The sequence below is a fragment of the Mesoplodon mirus genome (assembly GCF_964341445.2).
Source record: "Mesoplodon mirus genome assembly, chromosome: 15".
Lineage (NCBI taxonomy): Eukaryota > Metazoa > Chordata > Mammalia > Artiodactyla > Ziphiidae > Mesoplodon > Mesoplodon mirus.
Window position 1 is genome coordinate 37,277,058 of NC_138991.1, and position 18,104 is coordinate 37,295,161.

Below are 18,104 nucleotides of genomic sequence, written 5' to 3' on the forward strand. Positions count from 1 at the left end.
AGGGCTCATGTACTTTGCCCCAGGAGAGGGCTGTGAGGCCACCCCAGGCATCACCCCAAGCTGACTGGCTTAAAACTGTGTACATAGCATGGCTGTGGTTTAATAAGCTTGGTTGCTTTCTTTCCCCAGGCAAAATTCAGTTAATCCTCAGGCTAACAGACAGCAGATTAGAAACAACAAGATGAGAGCTACAGTAGTGAGATAGACAGTAGTGAGAGAGAGGAGACCAGAAAACTGGAAACAGCAGCAAGAGGCAGGAGAAATGCCAGCCTGGGGCAGTGGGGGACAGGTCACTGCAGCCAGCGCAAGTTCAACAGCACTTTCTGGACAGCACTGGCGGTCAGGTTATGAGGGTGACCTCTGCCTACCCCCAACCACGTGCTTAATAAGAGAGGGGTACTTGATGAGTTTTAGAAAATGGTCTCTCCCACATGAGTAAAGCAAACCCAGGGACTTAAGAGAACAAACTTCCATCATCTGGAAGAGTTTTGTATGGAAGATTTCGTTTCCTGAGACTACACAAGATAACTGAGGCACTGGTAATAACGTCAGTGGTAACTTGACACTGATGGCGTAAGACCTTAAATTTTTTTATGCACGGTATCATTGGATCCCTCCCAACAGGCCAGGATTCCCATTTGAGGGATGTGGAAACTGAGGCTCACAGAAGTTGAGTGCTTTTCCAAATACCACACAGCATTAGGGTTACAGTCAAGATTGTCTTGCAACCTGCTGGGCCAGGGAACTTCCCTGTCACTGGCCCTGAGGACCCCCTTTCTCCCCACTGTCTACAGGCATTCAAGCGGGTACACTGAGGGCACACCACACTCCGCATGGAGCCCTGTGACATTTCCAAATGGAGAACCTTCTGAAATGTTTGCAACCGTTGGTGTCCTTACAACCAACCTGGGTTCAGAGAAGCTCAGGCAGGACTCCCCCAGAGAAGAAGAGTAATAACTAGACCGTAGACTGTGCCAGGCATGGGCATAATGTCCTCACCTCATCCTCACGGCAGCTCCATGCGGTCGTTGCTAATTTTTTTTTAAGGTTTTTTTTTTAATTTTTGGCAGCATTGGGTCTTTGCTGCTGCGCACGGGCTTTCTCTAGTTGCGGCGATTGGGGACTACTCTTCGTTGTGCTGAGCAGGCTTCTCACTGCGGCGGCCTCCCCTGTTGCGGAGCACGGGCTCTAGGCGCGCGGGCTTCAGTAGTTGTGGCGCGCGGGCTTCAGTAGTTGTGGCACGAGGGCTCAGTAGTTGTGGCTCGCGGGCTCCAGAGCACAAGCTCAGCAGCTGTGGTGCACAGGCGCAGCCGCTCTGCGGCATGTGGGATCTTCCTGGACAAGGGCTCAAACCCGTGTCCACTTGGCAGGCGGACTCTCAACCACTGCGCCACCAGGGAAGCCCTGTTGCTACTTGCCAGACAAGGAAATCCAGTGGTTGCCTAAGGTCCCGAGCTAATAACAGAGCCAAGATTTGAAACCAGGCAGTCAGACTTCAGAGCGTGTAGTCTTAACTCCTGGCAACAGGGCTGCACCTCAGAGCCCGGGAAAGACCACTGGGTGTACGGCCGAGGCCCCACGGGGCCCTAGTGATTGTGCCTCACCCCCCTCCCCATGTTCTCATGTTTCCTGATCCTAGTTTCGCCCACAAGCAGAACAGACTCGGAGATGATGGCTGCCGGGACTGTCCCACCCCAGCCTAGGCTGGAACAGCCGCTGCCCACAGCCATCCTTGGGGAGGTCCCTGGTGACCACAGGCCTGGCCACCCCCTCTCCAGACAGTGGGTGTGTGACGGTGGTGGCAGGAGCCTGGCTCTGTCAGGAAGGAGTCCTGTGACCTGCCCGCAGCCTGCCAACAGGCCCACTTGGCTGGAGGTGCAGGCTAGCAGGGTACATGGCCTTCCTCCTCCACACCGGGGCTCGCCAGGACTCGGCCAGGGGCCAGCTGAGGACAGTGGCCATGATTCAAGTCACAGGAGACCAGCTCTGTCCTGGGCACCTCCGAGCCCCCGACACAAGCGTGTTCAGCCCTCCCCCCTGCATGGAGCTGGAGGGCTGGGGCTCAAGCAGGAACACAGGCAGGGCCTCTTCACCTGGGGTTCAGGTTCAACCTCCCAGCAACTGCGTCACTCCTTTGCCCTTACCACCCGAGGGGTTGCCTCTGAGTACACAGAGGACCAGCGCCTCTCTCCCCTCCAGCCCCCGCCAGAGGCTAACCTGGCCTATTTCATTCAAAAACTAGTCCTCTAAGAAAAATGGAACCCCCTTCCTCCAAGTTAAGTAAAAACAAAGAGGTGGGGGAGAAGCCAGGAGCAGCTGCGGAGAAACGTGGGCGTCCTCTCAGAGGCCCGACGCTGAGCCGGGAGGATCCAGTGGTAACGTGCGTCGTGGGCCTGACAGTCTGCACGTGGGACATGCTTGGTCCACTCAGCAGCTGTGATTATTCTTGGTATTACGGAAAAAGGCCCCTAAACTCCCACCACACTCCAGAGACATTCAGGACACCTCCCGGTGCCACCAGCGTCCCTCAGGCAACTCAGGTCCCACTTTCCTGACATTTAACTGCTGCCTGGGACCGACCTGTGAGCTTCGTGCTGGCTACCCTGTGATGTGGTGTCATCCCTCCCTGTCAGCTGCAGCCTGGTTTGGGGGTGTTCTCCCCAGCAGATCAGACAGGACATAGGGGAGGGGAAATTTTCCATGTCCCCTAACATGTGTTGAGCACCCACGGGATGCATGCAGCCCCAACGTGCAGCTAAGTCTGCGTCCCATGGGGCCTTGGGTGGCACGGATGTCACCTCCTCTGGGAAGCCCTCCTTGATCCCTGGCTCGGTTGGGGTCGTCCCCCCCCACCCCATGTTTCCACGAGCCATGCACTGACAGTTATCAAGCCCAGTGGGTCACCAAGTGTTCCTCACTGTCCCCTGCCTTGTCTAGGGCTGTGCTCTGTACTCTGCTAAATGCCCAAGGGCAGCACTGCATCCAGATGGGACGGTGCTCGTGAAATATTTGTCCAAGACGAATACTATATCAAGACAGTGAGCTGAAATGCTGAGAGGTGACATGGCGTGGCCCTTTAGGGCCTGGCGTTGCCTCCCACAAGGCGAGGGCAGTGTGCAGCCCAGGCCTGCCCTGTCTTTGTCTCTCTCCCCGAGCTGGCAGCGGTGCAGCAGAAGCCTTCAGGGGGAGGTGGGGTTGGTGAGTGAGTCCTGCGCTCCCAGAGAGGTGCACAGGTGACGGCCATGTCCAGCAACTACGGGGACCTGAGCTTGTGGGCTTGCTTTGAGGTGCTGTCTTTTATTTTTTTATTTTTTGCGGTACACGGGCCTCTCACTGTTGTGGCCTCTCCCGCTGCGGAGCACAGGCTCCGGACACGCAGGCTCAGCGGCCACGGCTCACGGGCCCAGCTGCTCCGCGGCATGTGGGATCTTCCCGAACTGGGGCACGAACCTGCGTCCCCTGCATCAGCAGGTGAACTCTCAACCACTGCGCCACCAGGGAAGCCCCGAGGTGCTGTCTTTTAATCCAGAAGGCTTTTTGTCATGTACTGACTGAGTCCGGCCCTACCCTGGGTTTGAGAGGAGACACAGGCGTGGAACTATGAGCTGATGGAATGAGAGGTTTAGAGGAAACACTTTAAAGATCAACCCTTCTTTCTACAGATGGGAAACTGAGACTGCAGGAAACCCAGGGTGCGTGGTAGAGTGAAAGACAAGGACTTTTGGGTCAGACAGAGTATTCCTGGCACTTAGCGGCTGTGTGACCTTGGGCAGGTTACTTAACTTCTCTGAACCTTTGTGTCCTTGGCTGTGGTGAGCAGTGGCCATGACCGCATCCGGGAAAGCTGCCAGCAGAGCATCCAAGCGCTCATTGGGTGAATCCAGGCTGATCTTTCCCTGGCCTCTGTGGTGCTGCTGTGCCTGTGCAGAATGCCGGCCACCAGAGCAATCCCTGGTGGTAGGGGGTTAGCTAGATAGAGAGTGTCCTCCACCTCTCTGCAGGCTCTAGGTGGCCCTGGGACCCAGCGCTCGGTCCTAGTTGTCTGCTGACCTGGAGGAGGGTCAGGTTGACTCTCGCCACATCCGGGGTCCTGAAAACCATCTGGAAGGGCCATGTTGGGATGTATGGGAAGATGGAGGGCTCCAGGGGGTGCTGAGTTTGGGGTCTTCGTGTGGCCAAGGGGAGCCATCACTCCCCAAGATGGGGACACAGGAGGGAGGATGTTATCTGGGATGCCTGACATTTGCAGTGCCTCGTGGGCACCCAGGTGGCTGGTAGGCCGTGGTTGAAGAGAGAGATTCAGGAACTCCGAGATATGGCAGATCTAGGTTCCAGAGTCAGGAGCGCGGGCAAGAACAGGACCAGACCAGGGACAGAGGGTGAAGGGGGAGGAGGCACCAGGCAGTGCGGGAAGCTCTCTGCCCTGAGGGGCGGCCCTGGCCTGGGACTGGAGGCCCCTCCCTGGCGCTGGTGCAGGGAGAGGGCTGGGCCTCCTGGACAGGGCATGAAGGGCAGGCGGGGGCAGCAGACAGTCTGAGTGGCACAGAGCCCTTGGCTTCCTAAATGGAACCGAGTTCTGTGAGATTTTCCAGATGAACACAGGAGTTGTTTTTCTTCACAGACCCATTCTGTCTGCTCTGCCCCTCACCTCCCAGGCCCTGGCTTCCTGCCGGCTGCCAGCTCTAGTCCTCACCCACCACCCCAGAGGCCCAGCCCTGTGGTTACTGTGCGAGGGTGCCCGGGCCCTTCCTGGAACTCCAGCTCCCTCCCCAGCCCAGGGCACAAGCCCGCAGCCCGGACCTTTGCCATGCCATCCACTCCCGCCCAGCCTGACCCTGTCCCTGGGGGGCCCCACTGACCCCCCCCCCCGCTCTTCTAGGCCAAGGAGAGGAGTGAGGGGAGCACGGGGTCCAAGCAGAAAGTGCCCGTGGAGGGCTGCCCTGGACGCTAGGCCGGAAGAGTGTGCGGCCCCTACACCCCCAAAGCACGCCTGTCTCCCTGGTCACAGGCCTGGGGCTCTTGGTTTGCAAGGCAACCAGGGTGAGTTCTGAGAGCCAGCTCAGTCAGGCCGGCACACGCTGCTGGACCCATCACTGCCCCCTCCCCGGCACTGGCCCGGGCTTTAGCCGCATCCAGCACATTGTGACCTTTCTCCCTTCAGTGCCCACGGATGGGCCAGTCCTACACCTGCTGTCTTTTCCCACCTGCACCCCACTCGTCACCTGCCTTCCAAGAGACCATTTGAACATCCTGCTCTCCCAGGGGGCCCCCCCACACTTGCACGGATGGGGTAGGCACCCCGATTCATGCCCCATGTCTCATCGGAGGTGTCCCCTGTCGCACTTCTGGGCGCCACCCCTGCTAGGCTGTGAGTTCCTGGGAGGAGGCTCACGGCCTCCCTCTCCTCAGGGTGCTCCATGCCTGACATGGGGCCTGTACGGGGAAGGTGTTCAGAGAATGTGGGGCGGGTGGATGGATGTACAGACAGACGGCTGAGGCCAGACACAGGCTGCAGGGGAGTGGGCGGGCCCTGGAGAGTCTGCGCCAGCAGGTGAGGGTCTGGGCCGCCATGGGGGAGAAGGAACAGGTCCGGTGGCCGAGACCGTGCCGACCCTCACGCCCCCTCGTCTTCCTCTTGTAGATGAAGATGATGCCAACAGACTTGGGGAGAAGGTGATCCTCCGGGAGCAGGTGAAGGAGCTCTTCAACGAGAAATACGGTCAGTGCATGGCGGGGGAGGGCAGGGCCTGGCGGGCAGCCTTCCTTGGAGGCGCCCCTCCCTCTGGAGCCATCCTGGCCTCCAGTTGCCCCCAGCTGGCCTGTCCGCTCCCTGGGGACATAGTTGCCTTGTCCGAGACTGATGGGAGCTGATCCCTCATTCTCCCCATCCAAAAAAGGGGAAAAAAACCCTGATCTGTGGTGCACACAGTGGGGATAGCTATGGTCAGCATTTCTGTTTCTCTAGGGCTGGGCTGTGTGGCAGAGGCCGTGCCCCACAGCCAAGTGCTTGTTCACGCAGATGCTTGTCTGCCCAACATACACTCAGCCCTGAGATTCCAGAGGAAGGCATCTGATCCCACTGTCCAGGGGCTCAGTGTCGGGAGGGAACTGGCCATGGAATATATGAAAGGTGCCAGGTCCTGTGCAGAAAGCATCCAGGTGCCAGGGCGGAACCCAGGATGGTGCAGTTGATAATACGGTTACCACTGATGGAGCATTTTCTAGATTACTGGGTGCCAGGCTGCACTAGGTGCTCTATATACAATTTGTTTGTGATGAATTTAGTAGTATTGGCTCCACTTTGTATTGTAGCAGAGAAAGACAGTTAAAAAAAAGAAAGAATTTCAGAGAGTGACAAAGGAAAACAGGAAAATGTAGAAGTGTGATGAGGGTGAGACGGGGTAGCCATGGCCTGTCTGGATCGGTGAACCAGAAAGCTCCTTGGGGACTTCCCTGGTGGCACAGTGGTTAAGAATCCACCTGCCAGTGTAGGGGACATGGGTTCAAGCCCTGGTCCGGAAAGATCCCACATGCCGCGGAGCAACTAAGCCCGTGCACCACAACTACTGAGCCTGTGCTCTAGAGCCCATGAGCCACAACTCCTGAGCCTGCGAGCCACAACTACTGAAGCCCATGCGCCTAGAGCCCATGCTCTGCAAAAAGAGAAGCCACTGCAATGAGAAGCCTGCGCACCCCAACGAAGAGTAGCCCCCACTCGCCACAACTAGAGAAAGCCCACGCTCAGCAACGAAGACCCAACGCAGCCAAAAATGAAATTAATTAATTACTTAATTAATTGAAAAAAAAAAAAAAGAAAGAAAGCTCCTTGGACGAAGGGACGTTTTAGCCAGAACTTGAATGTCAGGAGGGGACAGACATTAGAAGGAAGCTTGCCAGGCAGAGAGAACAGCTCGGTGACTGGGGAGCAGCGAGAAGGCAGGAGGGCCTGGAGTGGGAAGATGTCGCAATGACGGGGTGGGGAGAGGTGGGCAGGCCAGGACTCCGAGTTGGGGTTTCATTTTGAGAGTAACAGGAAGCAACTCTGCTGGTGGTTTGTGGTGTCTTTTTCACTTTTTATTTTGGAATCAGTTTTCAAACATATACAAAAGCAGAGAGAATGACAAAATGACCCACCATGTAACCCAAACCCAGCTTCTGTGCTTACCAACATTTTGCCAATCTTAGTTCATCTGTTTCCACAGGCACACTTTGATAGGTTTAGTACTTTGAAACAAATCTAAGACATCCCGTCATTTCAGCCACAAATACCTAAGTAAGGACTTTTATGTTTTCTAATACAACAGGAGTGGATTTTTAGCAGGCATCAGGTCCTCATTTGTCAGGTCCAGGCGTGCACACTTAACAAATCATTGCACTGGGCATGTGTGAAAGTACCTGTTTCATTGCCAGTGTTGGATATTGAATTTTTTTTTTTTTTTTTTTTTTTTTTTGGCTGAGCCTTGAGGCATGCGGGATCTTAGTTCCCTGACCAGGGATCAAACCCATGCCCCCTGCAGTGGTAGTGTGGAGTCTGACCACTGAACTGCCAGGGAATTTGATGGATTTTTTTTTAAATTTTATTGAAGTATAGTTGATTTACAATGTTGTATTATTTCTGCTGTACAGCAAAGTGACTCAGTTATATATATTCTTTTTCATATTCTTTTCCATTCTGGTTTATCACAGGATATTGAATATAGTTCCCTGTGCTATACAGTAGGACCCTGTTGTTTATTCATTCTGTATATAGTAGTTTGTATTTGCTAATCCCAAGCTCCCACTCTTTCCCACCCCCACCCCTCCTGGATTTTTAGTTTCGCTAATTGGATAAAAAAAAAAAGTGGTGTGTGTGTTGACTTATAAACTCTCTGTGGTGCGGTGGTGACTGAGTGGGGCTGTGCTGGGTCCCAGCCCTTCCCCACACAGCTTGGCTTTGACAGGGGACACCTTCCCTGACTCCCTGTGCCCTCTAGGTGAGGCCCTGGGCCTGAACCGGCCTGTACTGGTCCCTTACAAACTGATTCGGGACAGCCCAGATGCTGTCGAGGTCACAGGCCTGCCCGATGACATCCCTTTCCGGAACCCCAATACATATGACATACACCGGCTGGAGAAGATCCTGAAGGCCCGGGAGCATGTCCGCATGGTCATCATCAACCAGCTCCAGTGAGTGCCCCCAGCACCTGCGTCAGGGTGGGCAGGGTGGCGGGGGCTGTGGGAGAGGGTGCTGCTTGGATCTGGGAGAGGAACCCCCAAAGCAGGCCCAGCCAGGAGTCAGAGAGAGAGACAGACAGAGAAAAGGAGAGAGAGGGACCTTTCACTTGCATAGAATCCAGGAGACGGACTAGCTTAACACTCTCATCTTAAAGATCAGGAAACTGATACCCAGAGTGAGGAAAGGGACAGTGTAAGTCACAGTGGGTCAGCTGGGCTCTAGACCCAGGTAGCTTAGTCCATTCGGGCTGCTGTAACAAAATACCACAGACCCGGTAGCTTAAACAAAAGAAGTTTATTTCTCACCATTCTGGAGGCTGGGAAGTCCAAGATCAAGGTGCCAGCAGATTTGGCATCTGGTGAGGCTCTTCCTGGTTCACAGATGGCCCTCTTTTCACCGTGTCCTCACATGGTGGGAGGGACAAGGGAGAAATCTGGGGCCTCTAATAAAGGCACTAATCCTGTTCTCGAGGGCTCCACCCTCCTGACCTAATCACCTCCCAAAGACCCCACCAACAAATGCCATCACATTGGGGATTAGGTTTCAACATTTGAATTTTTCGGGAACACCAGCATTCAGTCTGTAGCCCCGGATGTCCTGATTACAACCCCTTTCAACTGAAACACAAGGCCTCAGCATTCATGGGTGTTTATTTTTTTGATTTTAATTAAATTTGATTTTTTTTTTTTACCATTCCCCTCATGTTTACCCATTTTACTGTATTTAGAAAATAACAGTAATTCAGTACCCCCACCCCCCAGAGACAACCACTGTCTGTATTTTACTATATATCCTTATAGTGTTTTTTAAAACATACGGTAGTTTATTTGATTATTTTCTGATTTAGAAACAATACACACAGCAAACTTGGGAAAATACAAAAAGTAGAAAAAACGAGGAAGATAACCCATAACACTCCTGTTCAGAATTAACACTGGTGGTGCTTTTCTTTTTTTTTTAATATTTATTTATTTACTTATTTATTTGGCTGCGCCAGGTCTTCGTTGCGGCATGCAGGATCTTTAGTCGCGGCATGTGGGATCTAGTTCCCTGACCAGGGATCAAACCCAGGTCCCCTGCATTAGGAGCACAGAGTCTTAACCACTGGACCACCAGGGAAGTCCCTGATGGTGCATTTCTTTCTTAGTTTTTCCTCTACCCATATTTTCTTTTCAATTTTATACTCCATGTTTTAAAATTAAAATAGTATTTGCATGTGTCAAAAAAATCAAATTATGCAGAGGGGTCTCAAATGAAAAGTAGAGGTTTCCCTTCCTTCCCAACTACAGTCCACCCCCTGAAGTAACTTCTGGAAAATAGGAGAAAATGCCCACCCCACACCCTGTAGGCATACTTTCCACAGAGAACCACCAAAGACATTCTGGGGTTTTCCTTCAACGTTTCCACTTCTCTTTTAATGCCTGTTATATATATATTTTGAAAAATGAAACTGAGATCAAACAGTATTTATCTGTAGACAGTAAGTAAACTTGCTGTTTCCTCTCTGGCTACCTTGCGTTTATTTCACCATTATCCATTTCCATGATAACTCCCTTTAATGACTATTTAGATGGACCCTAATGTCCTCTACCGATGGACATCTGGGTTATGTCTAATTTGTGGGGGGTGGTTCATACAATAACACTGCAAGTCAAACAATCAATAAAATAAACAGTAAAAGATGTATTAAAATACACTACTGTCTCAAATATCCACTGACATACATCTAGGCACACACTTTTGATCACTTGGTCAGACGACACCCTCTCTCTCTAGAGGAAACCAGGTCCCGAGACTGGTGATCACGTGCCTGCTCTGGGTGGGGATGCTGACCGTTTTCATCCGGGTCTTACCTGGCTAATGTTCCAGCAGTGGCGGCATCTCATCTCATGTCATCTCACGAGAGATGTCGCCCAGACTCAGGGAGCAGGTGAGAAGGGGGAGGGGAAACCTCATTTTCTAACTGCCACCTCATCTTTCTCTTTTTCAGACCTTTTGCAGAAATCTGCAATGATGCCAAGGTGCCAGGTAAGTCAGAGGCTAAAGAGGCCATCCTTGGGAAATCCTGGGCAGTCCAGTGGTTAGGACTCTGAGCTTCCACTACAGGGGCCACGGGTTCAATCCCTGGTCAGGGAACTGAGATCCCACAAGCCACGCAGTGTGGCTGGAAAAAAAAAAAAAAGGCCACCCTTCTGCCTCTCAGGGACCAGAGTCTATGGACAGATCTGGGCCAAGTGGCACGCAATAGAGGGAAGTGTAATCCCCCTGCCCAGTACCTCCCCAGGGAGCCTGAGACCTCCCTCTGCAGCGCCAGTATCCCCAGGTGCTGGAAGGACAGGAAGCCTGCAGGCGCCCTTCAGAGAGGCCCTGCCACACAGGGCCAGATCAGCTAGAGAGGATCAGCTAGAGAGGGTGTCAGATCTGCTAGAGAGGATGAGGGACAGGCTGGAACCAGCAAGAGGGGGCGTCAGGTAGGATGGCGGAAGTCACCTGGGGAGGGGAGGAGGGGTGGCGTGGGGTCGGCAGGGGTGAGGCAGGCAGGCGCTGCCCGAGACTGGCTGGGCCCCCTAGATTCTGCCTGCATTTGCAGGGCAGCACCTGCACCAGACCCTGGTCTTCTGGAACCCTTCAGGGTGCAAGAACCTGGGAAACTCTGGGATTCTGATTAAGCAGGTGTGCCACAGAGCTCGAGAGGATGGAGCCCTGGGGATTGGGAGGTGCACCTCTGATTAAGAAACACCCATCTAGTCCCACCTCTCATGGTACCTCTGGGAAACTGAGGCCCAGGGAGGGGCAGGGACTTGCCAAGGCCATATAGTGAGTTGGTGGCCGCCTAGAACCTGGTGTCCAGACCATCCATCTGAACCACAGGCCACCATGGACTGCAGGCCCCAGCATGGCTGCTTAATGGGGACAGTGACGGAATTCGGCGAGGTGGCCCGAACCCAGCCTGAGACCCAAGATGGTCCAACTCCAGATGGTCCCAGTTCCCCTGGGACACCACAGCCTGGGGTGGCACAGGCAACCAGCAGCCACCTCCTTCTAGCATGTGCTGATGCCACGGGCATGGCACTAGGCACTCATGGTAGGGAGGTGGCTAGGTTTGGGAGCTGCTCCCAAGTCAAAGGCAGACACACAGAAGGCCCCATGGAGGCCTCAGGGAGGAGAGTTTGGGACAAATGATCAGAGACTGGATGCTGTCACTTACATCCACCCCCCCACACACCATGGCCATCTTTAGGGTCTTACAGTGACCCTAGGGTGGCCACAGCCCTGGGCCAGCACCGCTGACTTGTTTGCATGTGGAGCCTCCTACAAAGATTCCTCCTCCCTGGCTCACAACCTGGGCTCCTCCTGCCTCCAGAGTCTCCTATTTCCCAGGGTCTTTATACCACATCCCAGACGCCAGGCTCTGGTTTTGCTTCAGCAGCTGAACAAATAATGGCCCCCTGGGCCCAGCCTGCCCTCCTGCTGTGTCATTAAGACCCTTCTGGTGGCTGTGTCAGTAACCTGTCCATCCACTCAGTCAAGCCCAATCCCCACCTATGCTTCACGCAGCTGCAAATCGTTTTTTTTTTTTTCTTTTGGCCTTGAGAATGCGGGATCTCAGTTCCCGGACCAGGGATGGAACCCGGTCCCCTGCGGTGGAAGTGCAGAGTCCTAACCACTGGACCGCCAGGGAATTCCCCAATATACAGCTGCAAATCTTTTTGATAAGTCTTACATATTCACATGAATTGAATTCAGCAGCAACACAACCCCTGCTCGTCCTGCTCTGTGCTGGGCTTGGTACTAGGCTCTTTCATACACATAATCTCCTTTGAGTCTCATATATTTGTCCCCTTTTGGCTCAGAGAGGTTAATCAATTTACCAGGGTCACACAGCTAGTAAGTGGCAGCATTGGAGTTTGAACTTAGGACTTCTGGCTCTAAACCAGGGTTTCTTTCCATTGGGACACTGCCTGTCTACTAGTACCTGTGACCTGTCATCATTCACAGCAAATCAGATCTGGGTCATCACACATCAGCGGTAACAGTAGACAGTAGCAACAATACTGATAGCAATTCTCAGTTTCTGACTGTTTGCTGGGGACCAGGCACATTAGCTCACGTGACTCTCCCAGCAAGCCTGCAGGATCTTACATCTTACTTGTGACAACATGAAGGCCCGTTGGCCACTAAGTGACTCCCCTTAAGACTTAAGTCTGTGTGGCTCAGAGTCTGGGAGTTCTGGGGAGGCTGGGAGCCCGCAGGCTACATGGTCTGGGGAGGGTATAAGGAAACCTGCTAGGGAGACCTACCTGGGGGAGGAGGCTCTATTGTTAGCAAAGCAGACAGGTGAGCGGGAGCAGGAAGGTGGGCGAGTGGGGCACAGGGCTGCTTAGGGAAGGAGGCTGGAGAGATGGGCCTCAGCCACTGGTGGGCCGGGAGCCTTGAGTGCTGAGAAGGGGACTTCAAACCTGAGAGCAAGGCCTTCTCCGGGGGGGGCGGGGTCAGGAGGCCAAGACACAGTGGCCCTGGCACCCGGCGTCAGCAACCCTTTCTCCCACCAGCCAAAGACAGCAGCATCCCCAAGCGCAAGAGAAAGCGGGTCTCCGAAGGGAATTCCATCTCCTCTTCCTCCTCCTCTAACCCGGAGTCCGTGGCATCCACCAACCAGATCTCACTCGTGGTAAAGTTGCACAGACCTGGACCTGACTGCTCTTCTCTCTGGCTTTCAGCCGGCACTCGGGCAGGCTCGTCTACTCTGGAGCATGGGTCTGGGGTGCGGGGAGATGCTGGGCACTGAATAGAGTCTGCAGACACATCTGCCTGCCCTGCCCATGAGATGGTCCACCCCACTCTCATCAGGTGCCCACAGGCGCCCGGGGAAGGAGTTCACACCCCCACTGTGCAGATGGGCAAGCTGAGGCCGAGGAGAGGGAAGGGACCTGACCACCCACTCGGCAGGACCTCAAGCAGACTCCTGGGTTCCCGGGGCAATCAGATGCTAGACTAATCTCTGTGCTCACATCACATGCTCTGAGCCACAGCCCTGTGAGGTGTTCCCTACAGTATGTAGACAAGGAAAACCAGGGTCAGAGGCCAAATGACTCTATGGCCTCATGGCTGGTCAGTGGTGGATGGAGACCCCACCTCCAAAGCTCCACCTGTTCTGCCATGTGGCTGGATTTTTCTCTCCCACCCACGAGGAAAACCTCATTAAGGGCACACACTTGAGGGTTCTTTCTAATTTCAAACTATTAGCTTTGAAATCCCGAGTCCAAATGGGGAGAATATTGGAAGACAGTTGAAAATGAGTTTAGGATTTGTTTATCCTTGGACCCCTTCCTGCTAAACCCCAAAGCTCAGGCTCTGCCTCTGTTCCTGCCAGGGTGCTCACAGAGGGTCCCGAGCCCCTCCCACCACCCAGAGAGACAGGACAGCTGCTCTGGAGCCTGAGGCCTGGAGGGGGCTGAGTTGATGGGGGTGACCAGCAGTTCTGAGCCAATCCCCAATTCCCTCCCCACATGTCTGCTCACGTGGTTAGCCCCCAGGACACAGGTGGGAATAGGTCAGAAGGCTCCAGCCCAGGCCCCATGGCCACTGGTGAACTGCGTGACCTTAGACAGGTCACGTCCCATCTCTGGGCATTCCATGGCCTCAAAATAAATAACATCTGAGGAAGCCCTTCAGAAAGCAGCGCTGAATGTTCCGGTATGCTCTCCACATCACCTGGAGTCCTAACCCGGGCTCTCTGTCCCCCTCTTTCTAGCAATGGCCAATGTACATGGTGGACTATGCCGGCCTGAACGTGCAGCTCCCGGGACCTCTGAATTACTAGACCTCAGTGCTGAATCAGGACCTCACTCAAAAAGACTAAAGGAAATGTAATTTATGTACAAAGTGTATATTCGGATATGTATCGATGCCTTTTAGTTTTTCCAATGATTTTTACACTATATTCCTGCCGGCAAGGCCTTTTTAAATAAGTAAAAAAGCCAAAAAACAAACAAACAAAAAAAAACATTGCCTTTGTTCCTAACTGTTGCGTGTTCTCTCTTGGAATTTGTGGCTGCTGCTGGGGTCACATGACCTCAGGATGCGGCACCATGGAAGGCAAAGTGCTAGGCTGTCCCCTCTGGCCTCAGGGAGCATTCAGTGTGGTAAGGGGCCGTCTTGTCCTTGCCCCAGTAACTCAGGTGCAGTCAGAAAAGTCAAGTATGGGGACTTCCCTGGTGGCACAGCAATTAAGATTCTGAGCTCCCAATGCAGGGGGCCTGGGTTTGATCCCTGGTCCAGGAACTAGGTCCCACATGCCACAACTAAGGAGCCCACGTGCCACAACAAAGGAGCCAGTGAGCTGCAACTAAGGAGCCTGCCTGCCGCAACTAAGACCTGATGCAACCAAATAAATAAATAAATAAATAAATATATATATATATATATATATATATATATATATTTTAAGTCAAGTATGGTAAGCAAGTATGGAATCTCCATAGCTGGAGGGAAGGCATCTTGGCGAAGGGGCTTTGGGTTGGGCCTGGAGGGCTGGGGTGGGGGTTTTTTTGTGTGTTTTTCTTCAACATCTTTATTGGAGTGTAATTGCTTTGCAATGGTGTGTTAGTTTCTGCTGTACAACAAAGTGAACAGCTATACATATACATATATCCCCATATCTCCCCCCTCTTGCATCTCCCTCCCACCCTCCCACCCTCCCTATCCCACCCCTCTAGGTGAACACAAAGCACCAAGCTGATCTCCCTGTGCTATGCAGGTGCTTCCCACTAGCTATCTATTTACATTTGGTAGCGTATATATGTCCATGCCACTCTCTCACTTCATCCCAGCTTACCTTTCCCCTCCCTGCGTCCTCAAGTCCATTCTCTACGTCTGCGTCTTTATTCCTGTCCTGCCCCTAGGTTCTTCAGAACCTTTTTTTTTTTTTTAAGATTCCATATATATGTGTTAGCATCCAGTATTTGTTTTTCTCTTAAAAATATGGAACGCTTCACGAATTTGCATGTCATCCTTGCGCAGGGGCCATGCTAATCTCTGTATCGTTCCAATTTTAGTGTATGTACTGCCAAAGCCAGCACCTGGGGTGGGTTTTTGATAGAGTTCTGGGTACTGAAGCAGAGTGATGGGTCACAGCTGCTTCTCAGAAAGACCACTTTGGTGGCAGGTGGAAAGGTGAAGGAAAGAATGAGACCAGAGGCAGAAAGACACATCGAAAGGGCCTGGAGGTAGTCCAGGCCTGGCACCCAGTGGCCGCTCATTCAGTCCTGGTGGGGAAGGCAGGGCGCCCTTACCTAGCACAGAATCAGGAAATGGTCTTAGAAGCACATTAGGAGTTGGTGGGACAAAGCGGGGAGGGCTGGCTCAGGACGGTGGGACAAAGCGGGGGAGAGCCGCACGTGCAAAGGCAGGGAGGCCCGGACTGAGAATCTGGAAGCTCCAGGAACAAGGAGTCGCTGGAGCAGAAGACTCGAAGAGAGCGGCTGGAGATGTGACGGGGAGGCGGGTGTGTTCCCGACGGGCTGTTCCCTGCACATGGTGCTGCGATCGAGAGGTGGGCGGGGGCAGAAATGCAGCCTGGGTTCTGCTGGCCCAGCCTTGCATGTTGCATCCTGTTCTCCCTAGCCCTGGTGGAAGACCTTGTGGGCCGGGGAGAGGTGATGGGGTATGGTGGTGAGAGCCACAGCACGGAGTACCAGGGGAGAACCAAGACCAGATCTGCATTTTGGAAGGGTCCACTTCCAGCAGACAGGAAACTTCAGAGGAGAGAGAAGCTGGAGGCCACGTGGGAGGCTCTTGTAGTTGTTCCAGCGAGAGCTAGCAGGGGTTTGAGCCAGGTGGAGAATAACAGGGAGGTCAGCCAACAGGACTTGGAGGTCAATTGGATGCAAGTGCTGGGGCATAGAGGAGTCAGGGTGACCACGGGGTCCAGCCAAGGTCCAGCAAGAGGCCTACAGCTTGGAGGAACTGAGTCCTGAATCAGCTAAGTATACGATCCAAACAGTTCAGCAGCTTCTGCCAGCCCTCTGGGTTAGCCCGGTGCCCAGAGCTGGGAGGGAAGGCCCTGTCCTCCTAGAAAGATGTTAAGAAGCCAGAACCATGAGCTTGGTATGCCCCACCCAAGCTTGTCCTCTCTCTGCTACATGCCAGTGGCCCCAGGACCTGCTAGGGCTCTCCACTCCATCCTCAGGCCCCTGGCCCTGGGCCCAGCTGGGCTTGTAATCTCCAGGATATGGGTGGGGCGATCCCCTATACTGACCACCACCCTCAAGGCATAAACTGCCTAGGAGATCAAGGACATCGTTGCAGCTGCTACCTTGCCTTCAGCCCCCTTCTCTTGCCACCCAGCCTTCCCCCATCTCATCCTGTCTCTCCCTGGATTAAAAAACCCCACTGCTTTCCCTCTCCCGCAGCACTGAGTGCCAACTTCTTGGCGCTCCCGGTCTGTCCCCCTTCTCTGCCTCTCATCCCACCGATCTGTCCCCTTTCTTCTCCACGTCAGCCACAGAGCAGTGAGCGGCTGCAGCCTTGGCACCGGCCTCCTCGCGGCCTGGCTGGCCTGGGACTTGGGTCCACCTGGCGCCCCCTCACCCCAGCTGGCGCCTCCTGGTTGTCTAGACCGGCCAGGGCCGCCCCGCCCCCGGGCTCAGATCTGCCGCCAGAGCCGGAAGTGGCTCTGGCCCCGGGCGGGCGGGGCTCCGCGTAACCGAGACCGTGCCCGCCGCCGGCTGCGCGGAGAGGCAGGGAGCCCCGGGGAAGGGCGCTGGAACCCCGAAACACCAGCGCTGTGGACTGCAGAATCTCTGCATCTGTCATCTTTCGGACGTGTGCAAATAGGTAGGTTGGTGCAGCAAACCTTCGCGCCTTGTTGCCGGACTTCATTTCATAAAAGCATAAAGGGGACCTCCCCCCCCCGCCCCCCGCCAAGTCAAAGCTTTTGAACCAAGAGGTGACCTGTGTCCGTTTCCCCTCCTGTCCCGGGCGCTCTGGGCTTTGGGAGGTGTGTCCGGGCTGAGTACAGAGGATGTGCTTGGGGGCCGCTGGCCACCTCCCCTCCACCCCCGACCCCGCCTGCTCGCTTTGCCCACCGTGTGCCCAGCCAGCACCCCCAGATACGCTGGGAGATGCCTTACCAAGTATGTCCTCCCAAGCAGCCCCTGCTTTCTGCAAGAGAGCCAGATGCTGTTTATGCAACCTCTCCAGAATCTCAGTGTACTGTACTTTTTAAAGTGATTTGATTCAAAGCACTCATTCTTTAATTAAACTTCATTTAGCCGCCATCTGTCTGGGTTCAAAATTGGCTTCGTGTTTTGCAACTCTAAATGAGAATTGTTATTGGATTTGTAAACACATGCACCAAAAAAAAAAAAAAAATCACAAAACACTTTCAAAAGTAATAAATGAGGAATGTGCAGAAGCATGTTGGGAGCTGCATCTCAGGCGTTCTAATTGCTGGGAAATGTATTCTGGTGGGTACATAATCATTTTATATACAAATCTTTGTATAGAAATCTGGTATCAATGAAAAGATCAAGATTATAGAAAATGCCGGAATTATATCTGACTGAAAACAGTAATAAAGCAATAATCAGAGCAGGGACAAAGAGAGGGTGAGGCCGGAGCGGGGCGGGGAGCAGCTCTCATGCACCTGCTCCCCTGCAGGAAGCCTCCCTCACCTGCCCAGCTGCTTCCCTTCTGCTAAAAAAGGAGGGTGAGAGCCTGAGCTTTACTGGCAGGGGCTTCACAACAATCCTTCTAGATACCTTTTTAAGTAAGGAGTCAAAGCTTTATTAAGGCTCAGCTGCTGACCTCCAAGGTGTAGGGTCTGCTCCCTCCCACCTGGGCCAGGCAGAGAAGGAGAAAGGAAAGATGGAGAGGGATGGTAGCA

General features: G+C 53.7%; 1 protein-coding gene across 6 annotated transcripts in view; it reads left to right on the plus strand.

The window, feature by feature from the left end:
* GTF2IRD1 (GTF2I repeat domain containing 1) overlaps positions 1 to 14,566 on the plus strand; it is a 113,645-nt gene extending 99,079 nt beyond the window's left edge. For 5 of the 6 annotated variants that reach the window (XM_082644188.1, XM_082644189.1, XM_082644192.1 and 2 more), the window contains 5 exons: positions 5,642 to 5,719; positions 7,974 to 8,166; positions 10,206 to 10,243; positions 12,769 to 12,887; positions 13,971 to 14,566. In XM_082644188.1, the coding sequence (XP_082500314.1) occupies positions 5,642 to 5,719; positions 7,974 to 8,166; positions 10,206 to 10,243; positions 12,769 to 12,887; positions 13,971 to 14,039 (497 nt within the window). In that variant the 3' untranslated portion in view covers positions 14,040 to 14,566. The remainder of the gene's footprint in view (positions 1 to 5,641; positions 5,720 to 7,973; positions 8,167 to 10,205; positions 10,244 to 12,768; positions 12,888 to 13,970) is intronic. The other variant, XM_082644191.1, reaches the window with a different exon arrangement.
* Positions 14,567 to 18,104: the final 3,538 nt, after the last annotated feature.